Genomic DNA, 12,763 nt, shown 5'->3' with positions numbered 1-12,763 from the left:
TTACAACTTGTAAAATAACTGTTTTCTTATAAAATCTGTCTTTATAAGACATATATTTGTATATGTGAATGTATGTGAATCTATTCATAAAACATACACATATAAAAAACATACATATACATTTATGTATATAGAACATGTATCTATCTATACATATACACATATACATTCATGGAAGATTTTCTGGATAGATATACAAGAGCTGAATAGATGGTACTTTGAGGGATTCGTTTGGAGACTTTTAAATTTTATACTTGATATTCTTTAATATGGTGAATTATTTAAAAGTAATGGACGTGCATTATAATAATTTTATAATAAAAACAGTTTAGACTTAAAACCTTAAAAAATAGTGGATATGGTAATTCTCTATCAATCATGTTGTTGGATGGGAATAAAGAGAGACTTTTTATTAAATATTTTCATTTTATATCCTTTTGAACTGGGAACTTAAAACAATGAATGAATACATACTTCTTTTATAATAAATATATTTTAAATGAAAAGGCATTAAAAATAGTGGACACACTATTCTCTAATAATTATGCACTACAAAGTACTATTTCTGTGACTAAATTTAGGATATAGTTTATTCATTATATTGATAATTTAGAATAAATTTTCCTATGTTAAACTTTTCTCAGAGAGCTGCAGTCTTATTATCTTAAAGGCTACCTCTTTTCTAACATCCATTGAGTTGAAAAGTAACTCAATAAAGATTTACCTTGTTTTTATAAGCAGAATTGTTTATGATTGAAGTTTTAGTAATAAAACCTTTTACAAGAAATGAGATTCAGCAAATGTAGAAGTTGACAGCAATTTTACTAGATGTTCCTAGTTAATTCAGCATATTTTTTTTTTGCAGGAAAATAATATCATGCTTCCTAATTCCAGAATATTTGTCAAAAACAAATGTTAATTTGAAACTGCATTGTTTATTAAGAGACAATTTGCTAGTGTCCACTGATAATATTTTTATGTTATGCTTGGTCTTGGAATTTACTTGGAATTAGGTTGGCTGATAAATTCTGAAATGGGCATAGTTGAAACTTGAAGTACAACGTATTTTGGGTTGTGTTTTTCAGGTGAAGCTCTGAAAATATCAGCTGAGAGATTCACAGATGACCCCTGTTTTCTCCCAAAAAGGGAGGCTGTGGTTCAAGCCGCCCGTGCCTTGCTGGCTGCAGTGACGAGACTCCTTATTCTTGCGGACATGGTTGATGTCATGTGCCTCTTGCAGCATGTGTCAGCTGTAAGTAAAAGATGGCCTAGTTTACCTCAGCATCGTCTTCACTTCTAATTTCATTTTCTCAACCTGGCGTCAGTCCTAGTGCATCTTAGCTTCCCTCTCATTTCTTAACATCACCCTTCAGAAGCAGACTAGATTGGGTTGTGAAGACTAATGTATACCTCAAAATGAGGAAACCAGAGTGAGTTTTAAAGCCAATGGGAAATTGAACAGAAGATGGGTTACTTATAAGGAAATGCCTAGGAGAAAGTTCTAGACTTTTGACCATTTAACTATGCTCTCTATAAATAAATGACATAATTATATAGATAATATATAATGAACATATAGGTATAAATAACTTGAGAAATAGAAACCTTAAAGCTTAAGACGTTTGGAAATTTATCCTAGTTTGTAAATGAATTCTACTTTGCCAGGTCCTCTTGATTCAGGATAAACAGTGTGTGTTTACAGGTAATCTGTGATGTCTGTAGTAATCCATTAGGAAAATGTAGATATGTATTTAATATGAGTAAATAATGTATATTAACTAGGAGGATACAAAGTTAGCAAGATATCCTGAATGTTTTATTTTGTCTGACAAACCCACTTAGCACATTTTTAGTAGAAAGAGAATTTTATTAAAGCATTTTTGTTTTCTTAGTTTGACTGAATCATTAATAGAGTTCAGTTGAAAAGGTTGCAAAGAACTCATTTTATATCTGTTGTATTTTCTGCTTGAAATAGGACTCTTACACTCTGTCCATAAATACCTCTGTATTTTCCTAAAGTGTCTGTGATTTAAATATCACTATTTTGTTAAGCAAACGATGGTCTTATTTCATTAACCTTCTTGTCAAAATCATTTTCTCTAGCTGCTAAGCTAAACTTTTCTTTGCATCCTTTTTTTATTTTTTTATTTTTTATTTTTATTTATTTATTTTTTTTGAGACGGAGTCTTAAACTGTCGCCCGGGCTGGAGTGCAATGGTGTGATTTCGGCTCACTGCAACCTCTGCCTCCCAGGTTCATGCGATTCTTCTGCCTCAGCCTCCCAAGTAGCGGGATTACAGGCACACACCACCATGCTGGCTAATTTTTTGTATTTTTAAATTATTTTTCTTTTTTAGTAGAGATGGGGTTTCACTATTTGGCCAGGCTGATCTTGAACTCCTGACCTCATGATCTGCCTGCCTTGGCCTCCTAAAGTACTGGGATTACAGGTGTGAGCCACTGTGCCTGGCCACATCTTTCTTGTATTCACCATTGCTTATTTTAACACTAGAGTGACCCTGTTTTTGTACTTTCATTTTTTTTCTTTTGATAGTTTTATTACTCAAAAAGAACAATTCATGTTTTTTTTTTTTTTTAGTTTAAGTAGATTTTTACGAAAGGGAATTGTTCTCATCACCAGCAGCTGTTTATACTAGTGAATTTGTAGGTGATATAATTGAGCAAAGGTTTCTGTTACTTGGTTCTTGGTTTGTTGAATAACCATAGACAAATAACTGACAGTTTTATTACTGTAAAAAGAGCAATTCAATACCTTTTTTTTTTCTTAGTTGAAGTAGCTTTTTAGGAAAGGAAATTGTTCTCATTACCAGCAGCTGTTTACTAGTGGATTTGTAGGTGATATAACTGAACAGAGGCTCTTGTTACTTGGTTCTTGGTTTGTTGAATAACCAGAGACAAATTACTTAACATTTCTCAGAGTAATTTGTCTCATATTTGACTATAGACACTCATAAATGCTGTAAACAAGAAATGGGTACAAAAGATTAAGTTATAAGTAATTCCTAGTTCCAGTAACCCAGTAATACCTAGTTCCAATGACCCAATAATTTTTGTTTTAGACTCTAGACTTGTTGAGATAGGGCAGAATGCAGGGCTTTTGTAAGGTGAAAACTGCCAGCTTCAAACCAATTAGGAGGTAACTGTTTATAAAGAACACAATCACCTTCACTACCAGTTTAATTGAGTGTCCGGTGGGAGTTAGGCACAGACGTAGGTAATTCGCATACATCATGTCATGCAAATGAAGCAGGATGGTATTGAAGATCAAACAAAAGCAAAGTACTACCTCTTGCAATAAAAATTACAGTTAATGGCGGGGCGCGGTGGCTCAAGCCTGTAATCCCAGCACTTTGGGAGGCCGAGGCGGGTGGATCACAAGGTCGAGAGATCGAGACCAACCTGGTCAACATGGTGAAACCCCGTCTCTACTAAAAATACAAAAAATCAGCTGGGCATGGTGGCGCGTGCCTGTAATCCCAGCTACTCAGGAGGCTGAGGCAGGAGAATTGCCCGAACCCAGGAGGCGGAGGTTGCGGTGAGCCGATATCGCGCCATTGCACTCCAGCCTGGGTAACAAGAGCGAAACTCCGTCTCAAAAAAAAAAAAAAAAAAAAAAAAGAAAAGAAAAATTACCGTTAATATTTGTTGGATAATGTGCCAAACACTGTGCTGGATTAACTCCTTTAATTCAATTCTTGCAACAGCCCTATGATCATGATTTCTATGTAACAAACGAGAAAGCTGAGGTACATTGCATTTAAGTAACATCCTCAAGGCAACAGAAAAGAATTAAAACTTTTGGAACTTACTACTCTAATGGTTAGAACAGCTTCAACAACAAACAGCTTTTACAAGTTTAGGCTAATTCACGGATCTACAACCAGTTGTTAAAGTAAGTTAGATATGCCAGGAGTTTTTAAAATCCCAACCGTCCTCTCCTACCTACACTTGGTTGCTCCTTAGAGCCTGAATTTCAACTAGATTATGTCACATAGGAGTATGTATAGTACAACAATGATACATTATGAAAAAGGAAGTGACATCTTACAAAGAGAAGGGAACACCTTTTGTGGTAAATTATGATATTTTATCTATGGTTTTATCTTCATGAAAAGTTTATATATGAATCATATTGTTAACTCAATTCTTTCAAGACTTCATGTAGAATGAAAAACACTAAATTGTCTTTGAGATTGTCAAGAGTAGAATTATTTAGCCCAACATTTCCCCAAAAGTATTGTGTAGAACATGTCTTGAAAATAAGGAACAGGAAAAGAGTTGGGTTTTGTAAATGATCAATGCTGCATGTAGAAATTCCCATGAATGTTTTGATGCGCATTAGCACGTTAAAGTCATTGAGAAATATTGCCATGGAGAAGCCTGTTTAACTCTGTTTCACTCAGAATTTCACAAACTTTTTTGACCCCAGAACTCTTCTATAGTATTTTAATCCTGGAACTTTCTAAAACCATACTTTGGGAAATATCAGTTTGGAATTTTTCTAGTAACGTCTATGCCAGTATTAGCTTCTACTTGGAATCAAAAGAATCATGGTGGAGAAACATCAGTGTCCTTACAGTTTAATATTTTACCTGAAATAGACTCTGATAATATGGAATGTATGCAACTGCCTAAAAATAGGTGATCACTATCGATGATAACAATTTCAATTCTCTGAGACAATGAAGCTGATTTTGGATATTTCTAATTGTTGGAGACATATATCTCAAACTGAGCTTAAAACTGCCTCCCTGCCATTTCAAACCAGTGCATTTAGTTTTGCTTCCTGGAGCAACACAGAATCAAGGCAATAGAAAAGGCTGTTTTCAAATAACTGATGATTATTTTTAGGACTTACTTATGTTTCCCCTTTTCTAGGCTAAACATTTTTTGACTTTTGGATGCTCCTTATATGATATTTCAGACAACTCTAAATACCCTAGAATTTTAATATATTTTTCAAATTGGCTTACATTTCTTTGCATGACTTTTAGTTTCCTTCTGAAATTTTCAATCTTTATTTTGATATATTTGATATGGTAAGCAGAATTGTCTGATGGTTAGGGTTTGAAAACTCCAGTGTTTGGACTCTCTGAATTTCTGCTTCTGCTATCATTTTCCCTGTTTTCACTCATGGTGTCTTGTCTTATAATGTGAATGGCCATTTTTGATTGTATACTGAACATTGCCTCTTCTGAAACCCATTTCAGGAAATTTCTCACTGTCTTATTAGGTCTTTGGTATTTTTATGATGAATTGTTTTATCATCAAACCTTGTTTGTTTCCTTCAGCAGAAGATCGGACTGAACTTCTAATTTCCCATTATAAGAAATAGAAGTCCTTTAGCTGGGCATGGTGGCTGTAATCCCAGCTACTCAGGAGGCTGAGGCAGGAGAATTGCCTGAACCCAGGAGGTGGAGGTTGCGGTGAGTCGAGATTGAGCCATTGCACTCCAGCCTGGGTAACAAGAGCGAAACTCTGTCTCAAACAACAACAACAAAAAGAAATAGAAGTTCCCCCCAATCATCTCTGTAAATCCTTTTTTTATGCATTCTAGATTGTAGGTGACTTCCACAAAATGTTGAAATCAATATCTTTAAATCAAAACAAACTCTCCCATGTGAATATTCCATGATATAAATGGACAATTACATCCCTGGTTTAATGTCTAACATTATCTTACCTCTCACAGTAGCCTTGTCATGTTGTTGGTTCATATTGATTTTGAAAGCAGTTAAAACCTCCAAGTCTCTGAGCTCAAACTACTCCTAATCAAGGTCTTCCTCCTCTGATACTAGTTTTTTTTTTTTAAATATGTAAAGATAGAAGTTACATTTATATTCACTGAACTTTATCTTATTAATTCTGGCTTTTTGTTACAGTCCATCAAGATCCTTTGACTCCGGATTTTGTCTTCCTTTCCTAACCTGATATCATTTTCAAATTTATTCATGAAAAAATGTTTAATGACATGGAAAACAGTATTATATCCTTCTTTTGGATAATATCAATCAAATGTGAACACCTTTTGAGTTAGATTGTTGAAATGAGCTTCAAGCTTGCTTCATTGGACTGCTGTATAAAGCATGCTTCTTTATTTCATCCTCAAGTACTTCTTGAAAGACCTTCTTGAAATCAAGACGTATTATTTGTGGCATTGTGGATTTATCAGTCTAGTAATCTCCGTTATAAAGGAAATGAAACTAGTTTGGCATGACTTACTTCTTAATAACCCAATAAGAGCTCTAAGTGACCATTGGTTGCTTTTTCTTTTTCTGACCTTCATTGTTTTTAATTAGTCATAATCCACTTACTTAGGATGCAAAGCCACTTGTTTGCTGGAATCTTCTTGCACTTAAGATCTCAATATAATTACTTTAAATACTCATTCTGTATCCTATCGCATATAATGTTCCTCCCCAAATTTCTGCAAATTCTCTGGGAGCTGAAGATTTCTGCAAAATTTATGGGTCAACTCTGGCTTCAAGCTTTTGCTTCCACTGAATTACTTTCATTTATGGATTGTCTTTCTATGTCTGTTCTATATTATGTTCACCCAGAATCTGGAGTTGGCGTTCCTCTTTTAAGCATAGACACACAGACACACAAATTCTCCAACCCTATCAGAGTAGGGATGTCTATGAATATAGCAAAACTTACAGAAACAGGAAGATAGAAGGGAGAGATTTCTATATTACAACAATATATTCTAAGTGGCTCCAATTTTGTAGAAATCTTCAGAATCTTATTTAGCAACTCCATCTATTGTCTTTCCACATTCTCTCTAGCTAGTTTCCCTCACACTTCTAAATTCTTTATATTGGAATGCAGTAAAGAATAGTTATCTCTCTACCACTGGACTTGGCCTCTGCTCACTTGTGCCATTAGGATATCGTTATCCACCTTAAATTACTCCTTAAGGTATTTTCCTCAGTATAAGTAGTGCTCTTACTAAGAATAATTCTGCAGTCAGACGCCACACTCCCCAACCTTGCTTTATAATAATCTATTAATAGATTTTTGGTGGAAGGAGTATATGCACTTTAAAGATACAGATTTCTTCTGGGCATACACTTTTTTTTTCCCCCCAGAACACTGGGCTGCCTTTTAAGTTCTTGCCCGTATTTTGCATGTAGTGGAAAAAGGCCTGTCTTTCTTCTCCCATCTTCACTGTTTCATGCAGGCTTCTGTACTTTTTTTTTCTCCTCCTGACACTTATACAAGTTCCTTCTACATTTTGTGTTTTGTTTTGTTTTTGGTTGTTATTTGTTTATTTCATAGCATTAAATAATTCCTCTGAGCGCACAATGTTTTTTTTTTTTTTTTAAAGTGGCCTTATTCTTTTTTCCTTCTTATGACTTTTTCTACATATTTTTTCAACCCTGTTGAAGTATATTTCCTTTCAGATGTCAGATAAATGAGATGTTACTCTCTTTTAATAGCATGTATCTGTATATTTCTGGATTTTGTAAAGCTTTCTATTACACTATACTCTTTGCACTGAGACTGCCCCAGGAGAAGCAATTACAATAGAACACTTACAAGGACATAGTCTGAGACAAGCAACTAGTTTAAATATGGGTTACTGAGCAACCCCGAAAGGGACAAGTACTGCCAAATTAAATAATCAAGGATTCCTGACATGGCACTTTTAAATGTGTCTAGTTCCTTAGGGAAATATGTGTGTTCTTTTGGGGAAAACAAGTCCAAATAAAAGGTAACAGGGGACAGAGGAAAAAATGCCGTTACCTCAATATTTCATTAATTGTAGAAACTTGGAAAGGTATTTTGGCTCTATTGTCACTATTGTTTATAATTTTTTTTAATAGGAATTTAAGTTAACATTTTTCTCTCTTTGCTACTGTTCAAGTGTTTCAAACGTTTCTGTACTATTTGTACTTCTTAGAATTCCACATCGTGTTTTATTGGCATCTGGATTTCTTTTTTCTTTTGAAACAGTTTTGCTCTTTTTGCACCATCCAATGGCACAGTCTCGGATCACTGCAACCTCCGCCTCCTGAGTTCAAGTGATTGTCTTGCCTCAGCCTCCGAAGTGGCTGGGATTACAAGTGCATGCCACTGTGCCCAGCTAATTTTTGTATTTTTAGTTTTGCCATGTTGGCCAGGCTGGTCTTGAACTCCTGACCTCAGGTGATCTGCCTGCCTCGGCGTCCCAAAGTGCTGGGATTACAGGTGTGAGCCACTGTGCTCAGCCTGGCATCTAGATTTCTAAGGGTTAATTTTATTTGGAAGAAAATAGGCTTGAATAGCTTCTGTTTACTGGGTCAGGACAATGTGGGAAGAAAACATGACTTTTTGCAGCATGGAGACCTTGCTTGAATCCTGGCTCTGTTGTTGATTAGCTGGGTAATTTTGGGAAAGTTAAAAATCTGTGAGCTTTGGTTTCTTCTTCTGAGTTATGGGGAGAATAAAACTTACTCTGAATACCTTGAGAGGGTCTTGTGAAGATTGAATGAATATATGATATAAATTACTTGGTGAGAACTGGTGTAAGTTCTCTTTCGCTTTCTCTCCCTGTCCCATATTTCTCCATCATGGTATCTTGCTCCCACTTTTTGGCCCTTGGAGAGAAATATTGGACTTACTCCTAAAAATGAAGGGAAATTTGACTATTGAATTGAACGAACTTTTCCAGCTTTTTCCGTTTATCATACCATAGTCAGGTTTTGCTTGTTGTCGGAATGTTGATCCCTTTGCATTAGGTAATAGACCAGTGTCTTATAGAAGACAGTTCCAGAATTTAATAACTTTTGTCAAATGTATATTTAACATTTGCTACATGATTTTAAAAATAATTTTTGGACAAACAATTATTCCATGATGAATATTTATATTGACAGAAAAATCATACTATCATATTGGCAGCTGAGACTTTTTGAGGCCATCCTCTTTTTAAAAGGCACATATGTGTCAACAAAATGATTTTCTAAAGGCTTTTATTATTGAAGACATCAGCAGCTGATAAAGGAAAAATTACTGTATAATTAAGAGCTGTTAGAAGCTATGTATATTTTGTGGACGATCTTAGGCAAAATATGTAAAAGCATATTAAGATGTAAAGAAAAAGAAGTCAACACTGGTATTTAAGATATATGTTAGTTTGTTTTCATGTTATTGATAAAGACATATTTGAGGCTTGACAATTTATGAAAGAAAGAGGTTTAATGGACTTACAGGTCCACATAGATGGGGAGGCTTCACAATCATGGCAGAAAGCAAGGAGGAGCAAGTCACATTTTATGTGGATGGTGGCAGGCAAAGAGAGAACTTGTGTAGGGAAACTCCTGTTTTTAAAACCATCAGATCTTGTGAGACTTATTCACTATCATGAGAACAGTGCAGGAAAGACCTACCCCATAATTCAATCACCTCCCACCTGGTTTCTCCCATGACATGTGGGAATTGTGGGAGTTATAATTCAAGATGAGATTTGTGCAGAGACATGGCCAAACCATATCATTCTGCCAGCTGGCACCTCCCAAATCTCATGTCCTCACATTTCAAAACCAATCATGCCTTCTCAACATTTCCCCAGAGTCTTAACTCATTTCAGCATTAACTCGGAAGTCCACAGTTCAACGTCTCATCTGAGACAAGGCAAGTCCCTTCTGCCTATGAGCCTGTAAAATCAAAGCAAGTTAGTTACTTCCTAGATACAATGAGGGTATAGGCATTGGGTAAATACGGCTGTTCCAAGTAGGAGAAATTGGTCAAAACAAAGGGGCTACAGGCCCCATGCAAGTCTAGAATCCAGCAGGACAGTCAAGTCCTAAAGCTCCAAAATGATTTCCTTTGACTCCATGCCTCACATGTCTTGATCATGCTGATTCAGGAGGTGGGTTCTCATGGTCTTGGGAAGCTCTGCCCCTGTGGCTTTGCAGGACACAGTCTCCCCCCGGCTGGGTTCATGGGCTGCCATTGAGTGTCTGTAGCTTTTCCAGGTGCATAGTGCAAGCTACCAGTGGATCTTTCATTCTGGGGTAGGTCTGGAGGACAGTGGCCCTCTTCTCACAGTTCCACTGGGCAGTGCCTAGTGGGGACTGTGTGGAGGCTCCAACACCATATTTCCCTTCCACAGTGTCCTAGCAGAGGTTCTCCATAAGAGCTCTGCCCTGAAGCAAACTTCTACCTGGACATTCAAGTGTTTCCATAAATTCTCTGACATCTAGGTGGAGGTTCCCAAACCTCAATTCTTGCCTTCTGTGTACTTGCAGGCTCAACATCACATGGAAACTGCAAAGGCTTCTGAAGCCACAGGTCTAGCTTGACATTAGTCCCTTTCCGCCATGGCTGGAGCAGCTGGGACAAAGGGCACCAAGTCCCTAGGCTGCACAGAGCACGGGGACCTTGGGCCTGGACCACGAAACCACTTTTTCCTCTTAGGCTTCCTGGCCTGTAATGGGAGGAGCCACTGTGAAGACCTCTAATGTGTCCTGGAGACATTTTCCCCATTGTCTTGGGGATTAACATTTGGCTCCTCATTACTTAGGCAAATTTCTGCAGCTGGCTCTATTTTTTCCTCAGAAAATGTGATTTTCTTTTCTATCACATTGTCAGGCTGCAAATTTTCCAAACTTTTATGCTCTGCTTCCCTTATAAAACTGAATGCCTTTAACAGTACCCAAGTCACTTATTGAATGCTTTGCTGCTTAGAAGTTTATTACACCAGATGCTCTAAATCATCTCTCTCAAGTTAAAAGTTTCACAGATCTCTAGGGCAGGGGCAAAATGCTGCCAATCTCTTTGCTAAAACATAACAAGAGTCACCTTTGCTCCAGTTCCCATCAAGTTCCTTATTTCCACTCAGTCTGGGCTTTATTGCCCATATCACTATCAGCATTTTGGGCAGAGCCACTCAACGTCCTAGAGACCAACTTCTTGGTCTCTAAGTTCCAAACCTTCCCACATTTTGATTTCTTCTGAGCCCTCCAAACAGCTCCAACCCCTTCCTGTTACCCAGATCCCAAGTTGCTTCCGCATTTTCTGATATCTACAGCAGCACTCCACTCTACTGGTACCAATTTACAATATTACTCTATTACTGTATTACCAATTTACTATATAGTCATGCTGCCGATAAAGACATACCTGAGACTGAGCAATTTGCAAATGAAAGAAGTTTAATGGACTTTCAGTTCCACATGGCTGGGGAGGCCTCACAATCATGGCAGAAGTCAAGGAGGAGCAAGTCACGTCTTATGTGGATGGAAGCAGGCAAAGAGAGAGCTTGTGTAGGGAGACTCCTGTTTTTAAAACCATCAGATCTCATGAGGCTGAATCATTATCATGAGAACAGTCAGGAAAGACCTGCTCCCATAATTTATTCACCTCTCACTGGATTCCTCCCATGACACGTGGGAATTGTGGGAGTTAAAATTCAAGATGAGATTTGGGTGGGAACACAGCCAAGCCATATCAAGATGTAAGAGGAAAAATAAGAAATAGAGATAAATAGGGTATACTTGCTGGATTTGTCATGAATTTCCTATTGGAAATCTTAGGGAAGAAGAATTATTTTTTTCAAAAAAGTATATATTTTTAATTTTATTTTTAATTACTATAGATACATAATAGTTGTACTTATTCATGGGGTACATGTGATATTTTGATAAAAGCATGTAATGTATAATGATCAAATCAGAGTAACTGGAATATCCATCACTGCAAGCATTTATTATTTTTTGGTGTTAGGAACATTCTAATTCCACTCTTTCAGTTATTTTGAAATATGTGATAAATTATTGATTGTTAACTATGGTCTTTCCCTTATGCTACCAAACACCAGATTTTCATCTATGTAACTTTATTTTTATATCCATTAACCATCCCTTCTATATCCCCTATTTTGATAAGTAAAAGTTATATATATTTATGGTATATAACATGATGTTTAAATATATATATATGTGTATATATATATATATATATATATACACACACACACACACGCACACATTGTGGAATGGCTAACTCAACCTATTTAGTATATGTGCATTACCTTGTATACTTATCACCTTTTTGATAGAACACATTCTAGCAATTTTCATATATATAATTTATTGGTATTAACTGTAGCCACCAGGATGTACAATAGATCTCTTGAGATTATTCTTCCTGTTTAATTGAAATTTTATGACATTTGACCATATAAATTTAAATTATGTAAAATTTTTATTTTTTAAGAAAGAATCAACATCTTTCCAGTTATCTCTGATTTGGTTAATTAATCACCTCAGCAAATGGTTTATTTTTTGTGTGCTTACTTTGTGGCAGTCACTATCACTCTAGTATGTGCTATGGATTCAAATTTTTAAAAATACCATCATGATCCTGTTCTCCAGGAATTTACAAGCTAGATAAAAAGTAAATTAACAATATGTTGTTATGGTAGAGGCTGGTACAAAGTGTTATGGAGGAGGGGTGGCTGGCAAGATATCCAAATAGGAAAAACTCTGGTCTGCAGCAGCTCCCAGTGAGATCAATGCAGAAGGTGGGTGATTTCTGTATTTCTAACTGAGGTACTGGCTTATCTCACTGGGACTGAGTGGGTGCAACCCATGAAGGGTGAACTGAAGCACGGTGGGATACTGCATCACCCAGGAAGTACAAGGGGTCAGGGAACTCCTTCCTCTAGCCAAGGGAAGCCATGAGAGACTGTGCCAGGAGGAATGGTGCACTCCAGCCCAGATACTACACTTTTCCCATGGTCTTTGCAACCTGC

The 12,763-nt window shown here is 36.5% G+C and overlaps 1 protein-coding gene across 6 annotated transcripts in view; it reads left to right on the top strand.

Annotated features, from left to right (window-relative positions):
• CTNNA3 (catenin alpha 3) overlaps positions 1–12,763 on the top strand; it is a 1,773,069-nt gene that overhangs the window by 133,334 nt on the left and 1,626,972 nt on the right. For all 6 annotated transcript variants that reach the window (XM_074382308.1, XM_003928685.4, XM_074382306.1 and 3 more), the window contains one exon: positions 1,086–1,252. In XM_074382308.1, coding sequence (XP_074238409.1) covers positions 1,086–1,252 — 167 coding nt within the window. The remainder of the gene's footprint in view (positions 1–1,085; positions 1,253–12,763) is intronic.

This window comes from Saimiri boliviensis, chromosome 12 (genome assembly GCF_048565385.1).
Source record: "Saimiri boliviensis isolate mSaiBol1 chromosome 12, mSaiBol1.pri, whole genome shotgun sequence".
Taxonomy (NCBI): domain Eukaryota; kingdom Metazoa; phylum Chordata; class Mammalia; order Primates; family Cebidae; genus Saimiri; species Saimiri boliviensis.
The sequence above is the reverse complement of the archived record's forward strand: the minus strand, read 5'-3'. Positions and strand labels throughout refer to the sequence as shown.